Genomic DNA, 20,821 nt, shown 5'->3' on the forward strand with positions numbered 1-20,821 from the left:
GTGTTAGTGGTGAGGACTGAGGCTCCTTGATTGCTGGGCCAGGGCACGGTCGTCACAAGTTGAATTAAAGATATTTTTACTTTGGCTACTGTTGCTTTATGGTACAATATCCATGTCACAGCTCCACTTAATAAAAAATTACATTAGAGGGTGAGAAACAGGAGCACTTTATTTTTAACAAGAGAAATCCTTTATATACTAGACCATATATAGTTAATGGTAGTGAATCATTTACAGACTTAGTTTATGTATATAATAAACTAAAGTATGTAGCCATAAACAGAACTTTATGAAGAAGATTGTAAATCTAGGAAGAGCAAGGTTAAATTTGAGAACCAAAATCATGGCAGTTGAGATATCCATTTCCAAGTCGTATGGATTCTGGAGTTTTTATTTTCCCAATATATGCGTGGGCTTTCTAGTACTCCTGTTCCCGCCCAGTTTTTAAAACATGCTTGTTGACTGACTTCACTATATTTCCCATATGTATTTTATCGTCGTTGTGGTCACCATAAATCATACAACGTATCCAAGCAACCATCTTTTTTTACGATGAGACAATTGAGAAACTCGTATTTTTAATAGCATGCCTAACTTCATACAAACTGAGTAGGGATGAGTAACCTTTACTTCACATTTATTATACCCATTGACCCTGCCTTACTGCCAAACTGAAACTCCGTGGCACGGAAGGTTTCCATTGGCTACACACATAGGTGTCACCTGACAACCAGGCGCCCCCGCTCCAATGCTGCGGATTAGAGTTAAAAAGGATGCAAGCAGTCACACGGAACACTCTTGCAATAGTGCCCGGGGGTCAGAATTCACAAGGACGCAAGCTGCTGGCTGTGTGCAGCGATGATGGCCGTCCGGCTGGTAGCTAGGATATATGGCTCTGCTACAAGAGGTCAGTTGAAGGGAAAACTGTGCATGTTGTTTTTGTTGTGCGCTAAAGTTAGAGTAATTTATAAGAAGAGCAAACGTGGCAAAAGCGTTGTAAAGTTTCACCGTTAAACTGTAGTAGCCTGTCGTGATGCTGCACCTTTTCCAAGTGTTTTGCAACAACAAACCATACAGAACTGACTCGTGTTTAAGAGAAGGTCTACACATTTTTATTTTAAACCGCAAGACTCAATGGATACGTTTTGGGGTACTTTACGGGTGGTTTACAGTAATAAATAGAATGAGAGGAGCTGCACTGGTAGGGATTTCTTAAAAACATAATTAGTGTTTCGCATTGTGTAACCAACTAGGTTGTGAGGGACGGTCCCACTTTGGGCAGTTGTGTCCTGCGAAAAAAACTAAAAAATGGCAAATGTCCTGAGATTTTAAGACAAAATGTATTTCTTAACTTTTCTTTAATAGTTGCATAAAACAGTTATTTTGTATCTGAAACACATAAATATTATTTGAAATAGCATAAGCAACTCAAATGCTACAAACATAAGCTTTTATTTTGGCAAAAATGTGAAGTTCTATCCTTTGCACTGGCCGTGGGTAAGTTTTGTCCTGCAAAATCTCACATTTCTACAAAAAATGTCCCACTTTGGGCATTTGAAAAGGTGGTAACCATATAACCAACGGGCAGTAATTGCCATTGCGATGCCCCTAGTTTAATAAGCATGTTCTGATTCCAGGTTGATGGATTTGTTGCATATCCGCAAAACAAATGGCACCATAAATATCCGTTTTAATGAGCTAAACCTCATCTGGGATGTAAGTAGGACATGTTGGAGGGGCAGGTATGCGTTTCAAAGAGTGGCCCCTTTGAGGAACAAGCTTCCCACTCATGTGAAGCAAAGCTAATCCCTAACCCTATTCAAACGTAACTTGGACAAATAGATGGGAAATCACACATTTAGCCCTGGACAGGTGCAGCCTGTGAATGATTGATGTGTACAAGCCTATATAGTAACCGTAAAATTCCTTGGGGTACTGAGATATGGCTGTGATAGCGTAAGCATGGCTATGCTTAAAATGGCTCTTGGGCCACTAGCCTAGTAACCACCTATAAACAAAATGTATTTGCAGGTTGTTGTGTCTTTCGGCTTTTCCAGGTTAGGGGTCGCCACAGCGGAACTCCTTTGCAGGTACAGATAATAAAATATTTATTGGCTTTTATGCTGTACAGTAACAGATATAATAGCATAAGTTTATTGGACTTTATATCGTACAGTAACAAACATAGTAACATACTTTAAATGTTGTTGCTGTTTACAAAAAAGATTTCACTCAACCTTACCCAGCAGAGTTTACTTCTCATTTCCAATTTACATTAAAGCTCATCATTTTATGTAATGAAAAATAAACTGAGCTTGCTAAATAATATACCGATGTTTTCCATTTACGGTATGAACCAGCAAAAGTGTTAGAAATCAAAATTATGCATTATAACACTGAACAGTGAAGACCGTGAATAGTGAAGGCAGACAACGCCTACCAAGCAAATGCACTCTAAGAAACTATATATATATATATATATATATATATATATATATATATATATATATATATATTTTTTTTTTAATAAATAGTGAATCCCTCTGTACTCCCACGCTCCCTGCTACTTAAATATATCAACAGTGAGGTCATACAATGATCTGAGAAAGGGTCCTCTCTTCAGTGCCTCACAATCTTGGAAAAGCCCTACCTCATAGCTAAAAAAAAAATCCAATTAAAAACACGCTAACAAAGCAAAAGCCCTAGCCAACCCCAACTACCTACACACAAAATCTTGCCACACAACACTAAAAAAAAATGTTTGACTTTATTTTATGTAATTCTGGTAGTTAAGTAAAGTCAGCAATGTTACGAATTGATGCAAAAAAAAAAAACACTGTTACCAGTTTTAACACCATAAAAATAAACCAGATGCGTAACCCCTACCTCAAACCATAAACTACATGCAAAACCACCAATAAACTACATTAAGCAAAGCTAGCAAATACACTATCTAATACAAACCCAGAATGTAACTTCATATAATTGATCTTAGTATGATTACAGTACTGAGCATGTGCACATTTGTGCAGTCGCTCCTATTTACACCCCTCGCAAATGATCAACCTGATGTGTAGTCTATTTACACCACACGAGTTTATATTCATGTGTGATTTAAAACTGTTTTGCTTGTGTCATTGGGTGCTTGTACAAAGCCTGCACTAATTGTACCAATGTTTCTGGGACGTTGAGCCACTGGAGGACTGCTCAAGTCAGCTTTCTTGGCATCTTGTCATATGACTTTTCCAAGTCTAGGAATGCACAGTTTGACTCTTTCCTCATCTCTAGCTTTTTTTCTTTCCTTTCTCACTGCAGACATCGAGTTGATTGTGCTGCATGCTGATCTGAATCCAAACTGCTCATCTCCCATCTTTCATTTATCATTCACCCTGCCTAGCATTTTCATGCAGTGTGATAGGAGTTCGATACCTCTGTACTGCCTACAGTTGTGAATATCTGTCTTGTTCTTGTACACTGTCAAGAAAATGCTTATTCTCTTGTTATCTGAGGTATGCCTATCTCTCCTTACTGCTATGTGTACCCTCATTTACCCAGGATCTTGATCATATCTGCAGTGATTTCATCTAATCCCGCAGCTTTCCCTGACTTAATTTTCTTTAATGTTGCTTTTACCCTCTTCTAGGGTGAGGAGTTCTTCCTCTTTCTTTGTTTGCTGTGTCTGGGGAAGTACAGCTTCTTTATGGTTTTCTTCTTTCACAAGCTACAGGAAGTGCTCCTTCTAGCTCTTTGTGATGTCCTATGGAGTGGTGAGCAGGTTGTTGTTGGCATCCTTTATGAATGATATCTGATAACTGTCTTCCTTCTGACATTGATCTGACAGTCAAATAATTTACTTTGAAAATATGATGTTTATGGCTTATTTAGAGCCAAACATGATGATGATGTGGCAAGATGGAGGATTTATTGACACCAATCTACTGCTTCCCCAAACTACCAGGCACACATCTTTGGTTGCTGGCTGTAGGGTTAGAGTTGGTGTGCCTCTCTTGGTTGAAATTAGATGTGAACCACTGATAGCTTCAGTGGTAAGAAGAGGATGTAAAGTGCTTTTAGAAATGAAGTGAATAACAGAAAAGTCTCATTCACAGTGCTGATATGACTGCTGCGTGTGCTCTTTATTCTGTAATGAAACAAGGAACCACATTTGAAAGTATTTTGTTAATAAATGACTGTTTGGATTTTTCATCCATTGCATACATTACATATCAGGGGCCTTTTTCAGTACAGTTTAGTGTGTATTTTTGAAGTGACATAGGTATAAGAAGCCATTCTTTATTGTCTTGCACTTCTAAAGCATGTTTTAACTGACTTTTGATCTGTGGAGCACGAGACATACCTTGTCAGTTGAAAAGTCCATAGACATGCTCTGTACACGACAACCTTAAAGCAAAAATATTTTATTAGCTTTTAAAATGTAGAATAGAATAAAACCGTTCATTTTTTTACGTCTGTCAATATGTGTATTTTTGAAAAAAGAAACACAGAAAATGGATTACAGATTTTCACTAAACAAATGTTAAATAAAAGAATGGTTAAGGTAGCAATTGCATTGTTTAAACAAAGGGTATACAGAGATAGTAGGAAAAAGCACCTTTGTTATTATTTGTTTACCGAGAAAGTCCGACTTGGAACAAAGCCAATTTTCAGTGGAGGCCCGGGGGAAAAGGCTCCAGATGCATGGGAGGAAACCGGAGCACACGGACACAGGGAAGACTTGCAGACTCCGCACAGAAGGCACCCCAGTTGAGAATCAAACCGGCGAACCTCTTGCTGTGAGGCAACAATGCAACCACTGCACAGAAAAAAAGGCAGCTGGCATCAGTAAAGTAGCCAAGTGCATGCTGACAAGATGTCCCTCACCATAACAGTGTGCCGGTTTGACCAGCTTGGTGTTTAGGAGTTGTGAACTGCTGTTAAAAATAAAACAAAGGCCCTATGATTCTATTTTTCTTTCCTTTTTATGCATCATTGTATAATGGCTTAATGTTGATGTTTGTGGGTTTGATTTATTTCACCATAGATGAAACAGGATTATTTAACTGTGGGCTCTAGCAAGTGGACTGCTTCTATGATTGAGTTTGTCAAGACCATCCTTTCTGTAGCAACATTTTTTTTCTTTCAGTATCTACCCTAAGTGAAATTGTTTGAATAAAGAAAAGTTGTAAATGTGTGACAACTTGAGATGGGAAATGTTGAAGTTGTTCTCCCTGCCTTTTTTCCCCATGTTTGTGTGTATTTTTTGTGTGTTGTATTTGCTGCTTTTCAAGACCCATTCCTTGCCCACATGCTAAGCCCCAATGTACCTGTTTGACTAGGGGCAAGCTGTTATATGGACTGCTGTTATGATTGGTGGTAATTGTTTCAGCTACAATTTAAATATTTTGTTTATTTATTTATGTATTTTTATTAGCTTCCCTTGGTGGAATTGTTTGACTGAGGGATTGCTACCGCTTTATATTATGTATTGTTAATTCTCCACACTGTTTATGGTACAGGCTGAAATTGAAGACCTAGATAGGAGTTGCAAAGCTGGGTATATCCTCCAATTTGGTGCATGGAAGGAAGGAACTGGATTTGTATAAAATGGTCTGTGTTCAAGAACAGGATAGGTTTGTTTTCTAGTATAGAAATGTCTGCTTGTAACAAATGTGAGTATTCATCAGATTTGGAAATCCAGATGGTGCATTTGAAAAGGAAAGTGGGCAGCAGTGCTAAAAATATTATCGGTTAGTTTGAGATATACCAGCTTAAAACAACCTCCACCTCAAATACCATCACTGAGTCTGACTTGTACTTGGAGTTCTAATATGCGAGTATAGTGACAGACTCCCATTTAACCCAGGTTACCCCTTTAGGCTTTCCTAATACCATATCTCTTCAAGGAGAGCAGTCAGTTGTACTCAAGTCTCCTAAACAAGCACACTCTAATACTGATGCACTATTAGTATCTGTGAACAAAGACCAAGGTAGATCATGGTTACATGGGGGGCCCAGGATGATGGACTGGGGGGGGGGGGCCTCCAGCTATACCAGTATCCTGTTACTTGTCTGTCCACAATTATTTATTTATATTTGTATACCAGGGCAGTGCAGTGATCTCAGTGGCTATTTGCATGCACAGCCTGGGTGAACAGGATCACGTAAGAAACTAACAAAATATATTTACAGATGCAAGGATATGCTGTAAAACATATGCAAAAATATGCTACTACACTTAGTTCAAGAAGCAGTTTACAGAGTCAAAATATGACTATACCTAGGAAGTTATTAAATAATTACAATTAAATACTGTTCAAACATAACAGTGTGCATACTATTTTCTTGTTTATTTATATAGTGATCAGAGATTTGGATTTACTTTAAATTTTACACCAAACACTTTCCAGCCATTTTCTAAGCAAAACAAAGTTTCACATCATAGCATGAGCAATAGTAAAACTTCTCATGCCTTGAAATTCACATTTATTAAAAGTGCAGTCTGGCAAGTAATTAAACTACAAGAGTTTTGCTGGGATTCGTAGTTAAAAACATAGATCGTACTAATTACTATCTATGTTAAGAGTGCAGGGATTCAAAGATGGTGTGCAACGCTTTTGCTAACAGCATGTAATGGGCGACTGCATGTAAGTGTCCCTTTTCATAGGCAGACCAGAAGCATTGCCAGTGAATTGACTTCCTCAGAACACAAAGATAAATGAAGGCTGAGGGAATCGATATAGGAAATGGCTCATTAACAGTCATAGCCGTACTTATCTGCACTAAGTGCTAGCCGACCACTGTTGGAGCTCAGCGTGATGCATTTCACTTCCACATCTGCAAAAACAAGTGTATTTAGAGTTACAATGTGAACATTAAACTTCTAGACTTCATATTATCCAGTTTATTCACAACCAAGTAATAAACAGTCAGTAAAAGAAGAAAAATAAGGATCATACTCCAAGAATACAGGTCATGTAATGATGCTCCCATTTACTGCTATTGATTCCTTCCTTTACGCCATGACTAATATGGGATATAGGAAACCATATAGTATAAACAAATTTTACTGGTGTAGGCATCAATTACAGCCTGTTATGATTGTATACAACTCGGATATTTGCTTGTAATCAAATTTCTGTACAAACATACACAAGTTATTATCCTGAAATGTATTTCAGCAAGTGGTTGTGAGAACCGTACAGTGCGACCCATGTGACCCCTATGCTCTCTTGGCATCTAACCTCAAAAATCCAAGACAAAGGCCCAAGAGCAGGAACAGCTTTTAAATCTAGCTCTTGTATACTTAAATGTTGCTAGTGTAACATGTTTTGCATTATTGGAAGTCTGCAACTTCTATGTGTGTCATTATTTAGTGAGTGCTAGAAAAGCACAAATTTTATGAGGAACAGACTTCAAAGATGAGGCAAAATTAGGGACATTTGAGAACAATGCTTGCTGCACTCATGCGTGCACATACTCTTGTACGAGTCTACACCTCAGATATCTGCTTGAGATAATAATGAATTAATGGATACATAAACAATGACCCAGAAATGTATCTCTGGTCACTGCTGTCAGTACCGTAAAGTGCAACGCATTGCATCACCTCTGCACTTTCTCAATATCTTGGAGCAAGAATCAGAAAATCGGTAACAGATTTTTGGGTGTTTCTCTTGTAGAATTAGTAAACATTTTCTGAATGCTGTGAAGTGTGAAACTGGCAAGCCTGCTATGATTTAGTGACCGCAGTCCACAAATTAAAGTTTTACTAACTATTCAGGTCGTCTGTACCTTTACTCATTGAAGACACTGAGACAGTTCTGCTGTTACGACCTTCATTTACTGCACACAAGGTTTTTCATCTAGTTTAACAATGAAAGGGATTTACATCAAAACGTACTTCATCTTAGAATAATCAAAGTCTCTCATAACAAAAGAAAAAGTCCCAATCTTTATAGTGTCTTTTCTGCCTGCATCAGCAGTTTTGAGAATTTTCCAGAATAATGAGTCTTTCCTCTCGAGCTGGTCTGCTGACAGTTTGTTTTCCATATCTTAAACCTTTGTTCCTGAAGAATAACTCCTTTCGTCCTTAGTCTATCTTGCATAGCATATCGACGAGAGACAGCTGCATACAAGAATTCATCTTGACCTACTTGTAGATAATAAATTTCACAAGCTGCATAGTTTATAAGAGATAAGATATTTTACTTCTGATCAGTGAATGCCAAGCTATATGTTTTTGCCAAGTTAGTTACTTGCGTGCACTGTACACACTGAAATGCAGAACATTATTTTACATTTTCAGAAAAAAATCCACAAGTCCATTTTTAACCTGTTCTTTGCCCTCACAATTCCCCCTTTTCATTTAAAAAGTGGAGAATGCCAGCTTATTTTCAACTTTAGTTGTACACATTGAAATCCTTTCCCAGTTTATCACTATCATGATTTGTTGAATTATATAAGTTTTTAGCAAATGACAACTTGGGTAGCAATTCCAGAAAGTTAGTATGACTATAATGCCTAACACTACTAATACAGGATGTATCAACCAATTTAGCAGTTTTTTTTTCCTGATTTTGACCAACCAGTAAAAATATCCCACCAATTGTGAGCAGTGTTTTTTTTTTTTTTTTTGGTCTTTTCAGCCAAACTAAGTAGTTTATCTTTTGCAGTGATGCTTAATGCCTCCTAATACAGAATAAAATGAATGAATCACAAGTAGCTGTAAGAGTGGCCGAACCCCAAAGACTTTAATGTAGACAAAGCAAAACAGTTCCCAATTACTCCACACAAAACGCTTAAATGTCTCATTGTGTTTTTCGTTCAAAATGAACTTCATCAGATGCAGATGAATACAATTGATTAACCCCTTCCTTAAATGTAAATTTAAATACCTTTCCACCAATCGAAGCCTAGATAAGGCATATCTCATGACTATTAATGCTTTCTTTCGATTAAAAAAACTATTTGCATATGAACTTGTTTGTATTATTAAAAAAGTAGTTCCAAGTAAAGCAGCTAAGAGGTAACCAAGGCATATCGGTAAATCCAGCTTATCCACAGTGCAGACAACGTTTGTTTCTGTAAAATAAAATCTGTTTTTTATTTTGTATACAAAGAGGTAAGTGCTGTCACATAAGCTTCATCAGACCGTTAAAATTTGAAAACCCTTATTCAACCCTTGTATATACATCACATGTCTAATCTTGTTAATCAATCCAGCTTTTAAAGTGACATTCAACTCACCCTCCGTAAAAATAGAAAAGGTAAAAAACTGCTTGGTTAAATAAAACACTAACAGCAGAAACAGGATGTTATTACACTTGCAACATTTCGTAACTTTCTAGCAATTCATAAAAACAAATGTTATTTACTAATTAACTACTGTTGTTACTGCTTACTCTGCATGTTAAGATATAGAAAATATATATACTTTCTATCTATAATGACTGGAGTACATTTAGTAAACATATTTACTATAAAATATCAACATATCTATTTCAACTATGAAATATATATCCTATAGCATTCTAAACATAACTATCTAAAATCCATAGTATTTGAATCATTAATGTAAGGCTAGATAAAGTATACTGCCTTCTGACCTTTATCAAATATTTCCAAAGCAATTAGTATAAATTAATATCCCAATTTTTTCAAGGCTTTATAGCCATACAAAAGCAGATAATCCCATTTATTCAACCAGTTCGTTTAATACAAAATAACTGAAATATACTGTAATCCTGGATTTACCATAAATGCCTTTCATTAGATGAATCCACTGTCTAAAAATTTTTGCGGTGTTCATTACTAACAGTCCATATTTGGACAACTGAATACCTACTTGCATTGGCTGTTAGATTTTTTAAAAAGTTTAAATATAATTTAAATAATTTTTTTTATAAATGAATGCCTTAACGACAATATCACTAATGTAGGTTGTCGCAATGAAACCCTTCCGGGTTACATACTTAGAGTGAACCTTATTCGTCTTGATATTTTAATAGTATGTATAATTCAAGGTCCAGTGCCTCTGTATGAATAATATAGTATTTTAAGTTGCTGAAAGATATATATTTAAATCTTGCAAGTTTACTCTGCATAGCTCCGAAACTGAACCACCATCAACTATAGATAGCTGAGTATTTTATACTCTTAACTTTGAATATATGCGTTGATGTTATGGTCAGCTGCTTTAGACCAATGTATGACTATAAGATATTTATTATAGTTCAGCTATTGGCCATGGTCTTTATTAGGTTACCTGTATATCTCCTATATATTAAATTTATATTAATCCCTATAAACAAAAAATGAACTTGGTAAAGGGGAAATTTATTAGAATTTCCAGGATGACTACCAATAATGAAGATTTCAAAAGGGAATGTTTCAAGTTAAAACAAATGTTTTTAGACAGGAGGTATCCAGTAAATATGTTAGAAGAAGTTATGAAGGAAGTCAAAGATGGAAGATCTGGTAGGTTTAGCCCCATTTTGTGGGTATTAGGACTTCTGAAGGAAATATGACTCAAATAGAGGAGAGTATAAAGAAAGGAGAAAACCAGTGTAGTGATGCTTCCATACTAAACTATAACAGCGACTCGGGTTAATTAAAGAAACAATTATTTAGAATGGGAATTTGTTTTCTAACTTCTCGGACCTCACTAATATTTTTCAACAGCCGGTTATTTTTTCCTATAGGAAGGACAAAAATATTAAAGAAATTTTGGAAAGGAATGTTGTGGAAAGGGTAGAGCAAGGTAGAAAACATGGCACATATAAATGTGGAAAATGTGCACAATGTAGCCACATTATAATGGTGAAAATTTGTTTCTACAAGCTAGGAATATATTATTGACCTGTAATTCCTTTAACTGCGATACTAAAGGAGTTATCTATTTGGCAGTCTGCAAGAAATGCCCCTCCTTTTATGTAGGGAAAATGGAGAGGCTTTAAAAAGAAGGGTATACGAGCATGCATTTGACATTTGCAAGCAGGACCCTAACGATGCTTTATTCAAACCCACAAAAGTTTGTAAAGAATCCTTCTTTCTATTTTTTGTTCTCGAATGTATTCCACACGATATTCGTGAGAGGGGGATTGAGAAAATAAAATTGAAGTGAGAGAACTGTATTGTCAATTGGTTCTGTAAGCTGGTAGATCCCCAGGACTGAATGAAAATGTCTCTGTAGTCCCAATATTGAAATTAAGGTCAGCTAGGCTATGATGGGAGTTTATAACAGTTCATGGTCAATTAAATATGTTTCATTGCATTGTTTGCTGTATTAAGTCTTTGTTTAATAGTATACAAAACAAAGATATTTTATATTATTTTTTACTGATTATTTACATTGTAAGTGGCTTCAATTCATCCACCAGATGGAGCAATTTTCTTGTTTTAAGATTCATGTATGTTGTATGAATGATTATACAACAACCCTCCCATTAATATTCAAAAATGTGCACAGTGATTGGTCTGTAAATCAGAGTTATAGTAATGGGAAAAGGTCCGCTCGCCCGGACTTTTTCCATTACTATAACTTTTTTTTTTTTTTTACAGCAACGAAGAACACAAGATCTCCATTGCTTCACACTGTTTTGCTATGTTAAATGAGTTTAACATAGCGAGACAGCTTTAAAAAATGCATCAGAGATTCTACGTTTCTTTTTTAAAGCTGTCTTGCTATGTTAAACTCTGTAACATAGCAAGACAGTTTGTAAAAAGCAACAGAGATCTTGCTTTCTCCGTTGCTTTTTTCAAAACTGCCTCGCTATGTTAAATGGGTTTAACATACTGAGACAGCTTTAAAAAAAGCAACAGAAATTCTCCGTTGCTTTTTTTAAAGCTGTCTCGCTATGTTAAACCTATTTAACATAGCAAAACAGTTTGTAAAAAGCAACGGAGATCTTCCTTTCTCCGTTGCTTTTGCCCACAGCTCTGATGTATTGCATAGGCATATGCATATGCAGTACATCAGAACTGCCGCAGAATACCAGACCACTGTGGAAGGGCAGCAAGGAGGCATTATACAATGCCATTATTTAAGAAAAGTAATTATTTGTTTTCTTAAATTATGTCATTGTATAATAGCAATAACCCACTTCTGGATGTGGGTAATGCTGGATTTACCCACGGTTGGCTTTGTTTGGCCACTCGGGCTTCGCCCTCGTGACCAAGCCACACCAACCGTGGGTAAATCCAGCATTACCCACACCCAGGCGTGGGTTATTGCTATAATATACTTTGAATACAGTTTTTAGTTTTTAAAAATCTTTGTATATTAAATCTTACACATCAGATCATAGATGTTTTTATTATTTTAACATGTAATTGAGATTTTGTAATAATATGAACAAGTTTATATGTAAGTAGTTTTTTAAATCGAAAGAAAGCATTAATATTTATGAGATATGCCTTATCTAGGTTTTGATTGGTGGAAAGGTATTTAAATTTATATTTAAGGAATTAATTGTGTTCATCTGCATCTGATCAAGTTAATTTTGAATGAAAAACATGGTGAGACAGTTAAGCGTTTTGTGTGGAGTAATTGGGAACTGTGTTTTGCTTTGTCTACATTAAAGTCTTTGGGGTTCAGCCACTCTTACGACTACTTGTGTTTCATTCATTTTATTTGGTTGGAGATTACCCCCTAAAGCACGTACATCTCCTGTATGTGTTTTCATAATACAGAATACTTTTATTTATTTTTTCCAAATACTGTCTGAGAATTTTAGTGTTGTTCATTATGTTTTTTAAATTATCCAAGGATACAGATATATTGGGAAGTTGTATTAAGTCATAATTCCAGTTCTTGGAAATATTCACTTCTATGGGTTCAGTAAACACACAGCTCTTAATATTCCATTTAAGAAAATCAACATGTGATAAACATCTTACAAAAGCTAATTTTAAATTATGACCTATATCTTGATCTGTAACCAGACAAATATACTGAGGAGCCACTTCTATAGGCATTTGAAAAGAAGACTGCATAATAGTCCATTCACATAAATTAACAGAATGCTGCAATAAGCATGGTTCATAGACAGGCGAATGCTGTCCACAAATTAGTCCATTTTGAGTCTGTGTACAATATTCAATTTTATGTGTTTTACCTCTCATATCTATACAATTACCTTCAAATTATGGCAACCAATACTCATACCCTTCTGGTACGAGAAATATCATAGGTAACACAGTAAATTGACACACAGTGGTATCAGTAACATTATAATGTATGAACGTTTTCTGTGCAGTACAATATGTTACTTCAGTAAATAGCTATTCCAATCTGTGTCAGGTATCCATTTGTTAAACAATTGTCACCAAACATTTTCATTTTGTAGCATGAGTACAGTTTGTATTTTATTTTTTTTAATTTCCACATCAAGCCATCGTTGTATGCAATTTTGCATATCTGTCTCTGCTTCCTTTGGGATTGGGTACCGTTTTTGAAACGGTGGAATAAAATCTTTGTCACTACCCTACAGAAACTGCTTCCTGTAGCTTCTCACAGTCTGTGGGCCCTTGAGACTACAACGTAGGAACTGTTGTTTCACCTTTAACCATACTTCATTTTCAGTAGGGCTGACAGTACGGCCCTTTTCAGAACTGTTTGATGCATGTATTGCCTCAGTCATACACATGGGGCCTTGTCCTTGCCGGGTCTATATTACATATTCGAACATTTAAATGTTCGAATTGCTAAAGATCGACCTTTAGTGATCGAACATTGAAATGTTTGAATATGTAAAAAATAATATTAAAAAAAGGAAAGGGTTTAAGCAGGAGGGCAAGCCCCTCCTGCACCCCCCCCCACTACTTAAAATATACCAACTCCGAGGTCGCACTTCAAGTGCACTACAGTGTGGAAACGGAAAATTTCCCATTCCCTACACTGTAGTGCGATCTCGGAGTTGATATAGTTATGTAGTGGGGGGTGCAGGGAGGGCTTGCCCCCCTGCTTTACACCCTTTATTTTTTTTTCATTTTGTTTTTTTAATTTTTATTTATATTCGAACGTTTAAATGTTCGATCACTAAGGGTTGATCTTTAGCGATTCAAACATTTAAGTGTTCGAATATGTAATATAGACCCGTCCTTGCCATATAGTGCCATTAGGAAGGTTTATGACAGTTCCCATTTTGGATAATATATCCTTTCCCAAGATTGTGGAAGTGCAAAAATTATGCATTAAAAGTGCCCCTTTCACTGATTATCCTTGACAGGAGAATTGCACTTGTACAGGTTTACTACCTATGGCTAGACATCCAGAGCTATTAAAACCTAAAATACACATAACGTTTAGACAAATGCCTACCTGTCACTGAGATAGCCGCTCCTGTATCTAGAAGTACATCTTCCCACTGGTTCCCTTCTACCCAAATGTTAAGAAGTGGTCGTCCATCTTTCCCTTTCTTGAAGTTAGTCAAGAAAGAGACTTTAGTAAGGGGGGGGGTCACACCCATATAGTAGATCTACTTTCCATCCTGAATCATAGGTGGTATTGGACTGCAAAGGACATAATTGCAGTGTTTGCTCGACCTCTTCATAGTCAACATAAAAATATCGATTAAGTTCATAATGCAGCGCTATTCGCTGCTGATAATTAGGATTTACGGGACCCTCAGGAACAAAGTCAGAAGGGGCAGTTGTATCCTGTGTGCTAACAATATTACCTTGTACATTGACATTAGTGTCACACCATCCCTTTGCTGTACTGGGAATACTGACTGTTGAGTGTTTGTGGTATATAGGGGTTGTTGCTGTAGTCCCCTAATTCCCTCTGTCACATACAGTTGTGAAGTGTACTGCTATGTTTGTAATTCTGGCTGCATTACCAGTTGCTGTCGTGGTACACGTGGTTTAACAAAATTTTTCACGGTAAGAAACTTAGCCTTTGCCTCTTGTTCCTGGCACCATCTACGATAATATTTGCAATAATTTTTAGTATGACCTACCTGTTTTCAGGAATAACAAATAGGTTGTCTCTTTTGAGGACCCTCTATAGATTGAGTAACTTGAGAAGCTAACTGAGTGGATGGGGGAGTTGATGCTTCCCATTGTTGCCCCTGTATAACTTCCCCTTGACATGATTGTCCTGCTGCGGAACTTGCTGTCCCTGATTACTCCATCTCTCACGCCCCCTTCCCCTTACTTCACTGACAATGGTTGCAGAACGGGGAGTGTAAATCTTTTGCTTATGAATTGCATTATCTTTACACATAATATGTGCTCACAGCAATTTGTCTGCTAACTCTGTGAGTGTATTTGAAGATTCCTCATAGATAAGTTTGATATCCTCTGGTACACCTTCCAAATGGTCCAAAAAGGAGCGCATAACAGCTTTTTGAAAATTGTCATCTTTCAAATCTTTTTCATCATTGCCGTTAACTAGCATATATGTCAGATGTTACTGTTCAGCTTTTTCTTTCAAAGAATCACAGACTGTCATTTGAAACTGATCTAAAATTGTGGGTGTGAGAGATTTCCCCCTCGTGTATGCTAACAATACTGCTGTCATTCCTAGGTGTTTAGTTTGTATTGGATACTGCTTTTGCTGAATATAAGCCATGAAATGCTGCAGAATAAAATTCCAGAAGCACACACTCAAGTGTATCATTCCATACACTGCCTACAGTTTTAAAAACCCAGGTTTCAAATGTAATCATATTGAAAACACCCTTCTGTTCATCCCACTTAGGGAGAATTGCTAACATCCTAGACTGATGATAAACTTCTGCTGAGGCTATGATAGGACTGGTAACAGCAGTTTCTAGTGCTTTAGATTGATATTTTTCTAAGAGGGCTTGTAATCTTAAAAGATCTTGATTTAGTTAAGTCTGCTGCTCTAGCAGCCTCAGATTCCGGTGTCTCTAATTGAGCTCGTAATGTGTTTATCTCCTCTCTTGCAAAAGTTACTTCATGCTGTGTGTCAGCCAGTTGCTTGTCATATTTTTCTTGCAAACGGACAATTTTATTTATTAACCCTTCTATCGTACCAGTAGCTTTACTGCCTTATTCAATAACAGTTTGTGTAAAGATCTTAATTTCAGTCTGTGAGACTTTCAAAAACTGAGAAAATTCTTTTGTACATTCAGCGGTGTCAGCATGCATTTTACCAGACCCATTCCATTTATCACAGTAAGTCTGAATATGACCCATGAGGTCAAGATCTTGCTGGTTGCTAACTTTAGCAATCCAATCTTTTAACGCCTGCAAAGCGGACTGTAAAATACAAAGTTTGACATTTGCATCACCCTGTAATTGCTTTATCCTGGTTGTATTCCAGGTTTTGTACAATACATTTATGATATGGCATGCAAAAAGCAACATTTAAATCATTGCAAATAGCACATTTCTGTACATTCTGTGGCACTTCTGCCTTACGTACAACTACATATGATTCAGACACATCAACAGTAAAAGATTTAGTGCGCTTCTTGGCATTTTCATGAATTGCTTTCATTGTTAAAAGAAAAACAGAAGAAAATATTTACCACAAATATTCAGGACAAGGTGGCCAGTCTTGACACAGAGATCAGTTGTGGGAGATTTCTCTGATGTCTTTCACTAGATGCTGGTGAGACAAATTGTTGGCAGTGGAGAATTTGGACCTCGTATATCACCAACTGTCTGAAGGAGAATTTCTGTACTGCGCTGCAGTGTTTGTCCTCCAGTCAATGGATAAAGTTTGAGGAAGAGAAGAATCGATTCTAAGAAGATCTGCGCTGGAATGTCATACTGTGAGAGACACCTGTTCAGGTGTCCCCCCCCCCGGTTGTTTGCACTGGACTGGTCTCGCCACTGTTAAAGTTGTACTGCATTATTCAGGTAGTCTGTACCTTTACTCAATGAAGACACTGAGAGAATTCTGCTCTTACGGCATTCATTTACTGGACACAAGGTTTTTCATCTAGTTTAACAATGAAAGGTATTTACAGCAAAACGTGCTTCACTATTCAGGTAGTCTGTATCTTTACTCAGTGAAGACAGTGAGACAGTTCTGCTGTTACGACATTCATTTATTGGACACAAGGTTTTTCATCTAGTTTAAAAATGAAAGATATATACAGTCCTTAATTATCAGTTCTTTATTTCCCCCTGACTCAAGAAGAGAGGAGAGGGTCTCTTTTGAAGTTTAATATGCTGTTATAAAAGAGAATGCAAGAATACAAAAATAACAACAAACTATCACTTCCCACAGCAAAAAAGTGTGTAGGTCTGGATGATCAAAATGTACTGCAGCTTAGAATAATCAATCCCCAGAATTCATGAAGCATGCGCAGGCGTAGCGTAGAAGGAATAACGCCAAATATGGCCGTTGAGCGATTCAGGTACGACCCAATACCACTTGCACTACCGGCGTACGCCAGAACAGCGCAGCCCTCGGCATAGGTATGCTAATCACCCCATGCACAGTGTCACACCATGCAAATGAAGGCAGATAGTGATTCATGAAGTGGTGCAGGTGTAGAGTAAGCCCACGGAAATGTAAACCAAAAAACTCGGTTTACATTTTCCCAAACAGAACATCGGAGCTATGGAAGTGGACCAGACTCATGTATTACAAAGTTAACATATGCCAATGGCTAAATACACAGCCAATGGCATAAGAAAAGATGCACAACACCTAAATAACGCACAGTACAACCGCAGGGCATGTGTGCGCAAACTGGAACATAAAGAAATTATATAAAAATGTCATAAAATCGCAATGTAATACAAATCAGGTTTACACCATAATACACAATGGTAGGCATGGAACACCACAACCAAGGTGCAAGGGTTGCTAAGGGCCTGCGACAGTTTTCGGTGCGGTAACTATGAATTAGTAGTCCATGCCGTGCAAATGAGGCAGATAATACTGAATCGCTACTGTCCCGCCGAATGAAGGTTGTACCATACGGCGCAGCGCTATAATACCGAGGAGTGGCCCAGAGGAGATGCATCACATCAGCAGAGGGGTGTGCCACCGTAGCAGTAAGCACATTGGAGCAATGCAAATCTGGCCTGGCTGTTGCTAAGCAAAGCTGCAGGACAGGGGTGGGGAGGAAGGTATAGAATCGTTTAGCTAAGAGCACACATGGTGCCCATAAGCGCATGTGTACGGGGATGAAAACATGCCCGAAACCCAGTAAGCGGATGCACGCGCCGCGAATAATAGCACAAACAGGAAGGTCAGGGGAAGAAAAGAAGGAAATTAGGAAAAGTAGGGTAATTGGAGTACTAATGAGCAATCAACACCAATCAACTCACGGTGGCCAATCGACGGCAGCTGACAAGTCTGCTCGCAGAAACCTGCAAAACAGGATATTGGAGGCATTTGGAATGCAAAGAAAGGAGGGGAGGCATTGGATTGCAAAGATAGGAGATCTGTCATAGCAGAGCAAAGCAAACCGACAGTAGACTGGCAATAGCGCACATTACGCAAGATACGCCAGGTCTAGGAAAATACAAATGAAAGCCGGCTGCTGGATGCATGCCAGAAAATGGTAGGTGGAACGTGCAGAAATGTAAAGGGAAGGTCAAGAGGTAATCCACGGCAGCCAAATGTAATTCAACACCAAAGGCACCACAATAGTAGTTCCAGTAATAAAACACATAAGATACCCTGTAGCTACGATCGTACATACACACCCTATGACATCATCGGTGTTCATAGCACAATAGTATAAAATGTGACAGCATCCTACACACACCTGTGTATTCCCAAACACTGCACCATAGGTGTAAACACACGGGGAACTTTTAAAATGTACATGTTGGGAGCTGCCATAGCTGTGATCCATCAGCATAGAGACTGATGGTGTTGTGAAGGATGATGCCGACAACCACCGCAGGCCCCGGAGGAGGAGAAGAGAGTTCAGACCAAGGGTAACCTACCAGGGGCTACATGATCTGGAGATAGTAGAGCGTTACAGAGCGGACAGGGACATCTTACAGCAAATAGTGGAGCTGTGCCGGCCACGTCTGAGAACCAGAAACAACAGAGGGGAACCCATCCCAGTGGACACGAAGGTATGTGTAAGCTTGCGAATACTAGCCACAGGTACCTTTCAAAGGCCAACTGGAGATATAATGGGGATCTCACAGGCATCAGCATCCAGGGTACTACACCAGTTCCTGGATGCCATGTTACCACATGCCAGTGAGCGCATATACTTCCCCCGAACTCAGGAGGAGTTGGCCAGCAATATGCGTCACTTCCACCATGTGGCACACTACCCGGAGGTACTGGGGTGCGATAGACTGCACGCACATACAAATCAAGTCACCACCCAGTGAGCATGGTAGGCGCTACATAAACCGCAAGAGATTCCACTTCATAAACTGCCAGGTCGTGTGCAATGCCCAGGGCATTATTATGAATGTGTATGCTGGCAGCCCTGGAAGCTACCATGACTCCCATATCTGGCATGCCTCACAGCTGTATCAGGTATTTGTCAGGGGGGACATCCCACTTGGCCACCTTGTAGGGGATGCTGGCTATGCACTGGAGCCGTGGATGATGACTCCCATCAGAAATGCACACACACCCATGCAAGAACGCCATAATGAGGCACACGCACAAACCAGAATCCTCATAGAGCATGTGTTCGGGATGCTGAAATCACAGTTCCAGTGCTTGGATACATCTGGTGGAGCCTTGCAGTACTCTCCAGGCACGTGTGCCCACATCGTCATAGCTTGTGCCATGCTACATAATATGATCCTGCGGAAACAGCTGCAGCAGGGTCAAAATGGTGAAGGCCCTCATAGCTCACCGCAATTGCCAAGGCCAAAACAGGCACAGAGGGATTCAGACCATGAACACACTGTGCCAGCCCCAGTAGGCAGATGGAGGCGTGCCCAATATGCCTACGCCTTGGCAAAGAGGGAACGTATAGCACATACTCTGACAGTGTAGGCCCCTACGGACTGACACACCTCTCCACCTGGACACACAGTAAAATGGATGGCACACAAACATGACCACCTGTAAATTGTAATGTATAGGTTGCCCACTGTGTGAATCCTACATAGGCAGCCCTCAAACATTGTACACACAACAGCTATTGGAACATGGAATGTCAACACCTGAACAGTACATGAGCCTATCAGCATATGGTGGTGCTGTGTGTATAGGTTCCCAGGTACATCGGTAGGTACATGGCCGATTGTCAGAGGCCATACACCAAACTGGGCAAACAGTGTCCACTGTTGCCACAACATCGAGTAACCAACTGTTGCTTAGAGGAGCAGAGGCAATCGTGGGAGCACATGTGTGTAAACACTGTTCTGCACACACTCAGCACAGAGTCCCTGCTGCGTTAATGAGGGGCTCCACATAATATAATCATGGATGTTGTGTCAAGGCATGGGGTGTACCCATGACAGGTATTCGTCACCCCAGCATGCTCCACCTACGGTCGTTTGAAGGTGTAGCACAGTATCGTGTGTGGCTCACTGTGATATACATACCCAATGCCGGCGCACATCCAGTAAACATCACATGGACATACCATTAACTGGACTCCTCAATATGTAAACTAACTGAGTTACACATGTGAGTGCAGTATGGAGTAACAGCCGTAGTATATTCCACGTACAAAACGACATAACAAATGTACAATTCCCAGATGGCCATGTGTTAAATGCAGTGACCGTCGTGCATGTTCCTGGTCCCACGTCCTGCAAGGGATGTAACGTAATCTCGAAGGCACGAGTAATGCATGTCGGATGCAGGTCAGCAGATCATGTGTAGCACACGTTAGCGGGAATATGCATTACCCACTGCTGGTAAGTGATGTTTAAATATGAATATATGCATATGCGCGAA

At 38.7% G+C, this 20,821-nt stretch overlaps 1 protein-coding gene across 2 annotated transcripts in view; it reads left to right on the forward strand.

The window, feature by feature from the left end:
- The first annotated feature begins 750 nt into the window (after nucleotides 1-750).
- ACADS (acyl-CoA dehydrogenase short chain) overlaps nucleotides 751-20,821 on the forward strand; it is a 461,092-nt gene continuing 441,021 nt past the window's right edge. The window contains exon 1 of one of the 2 annotated variants that reach the window (XM_044068897.1): nucleotides 751-907. In XM_044068897.1, the coding sequence (XP_043924832.1) occupies nucleotides 859-907 (49 nt within the window). In that variant the 5' untranslated portion in view covers nucleotides 751-858. The remainder of the gene's footprint in view (nucleotides 908-20,821) is intronic. The other variant, XM_044068896.1, reaches the window with a different exon arrangement.

Source organism: Protopterus annectens, chromosome 4.part0, assembly GCF_019279795.1.
Source record: "Protopterus annectens isolate FY-2018-M chromosome 4.part0, PAN1.0, whole genome shotgun sequence".
NCBI classification, from domain to species: domain Eukaryota; kingdom Metazoa; phylum Chordata; order Ceratodontiformes; family Protopteridae; genus Protopterus; species Protopterus annectens.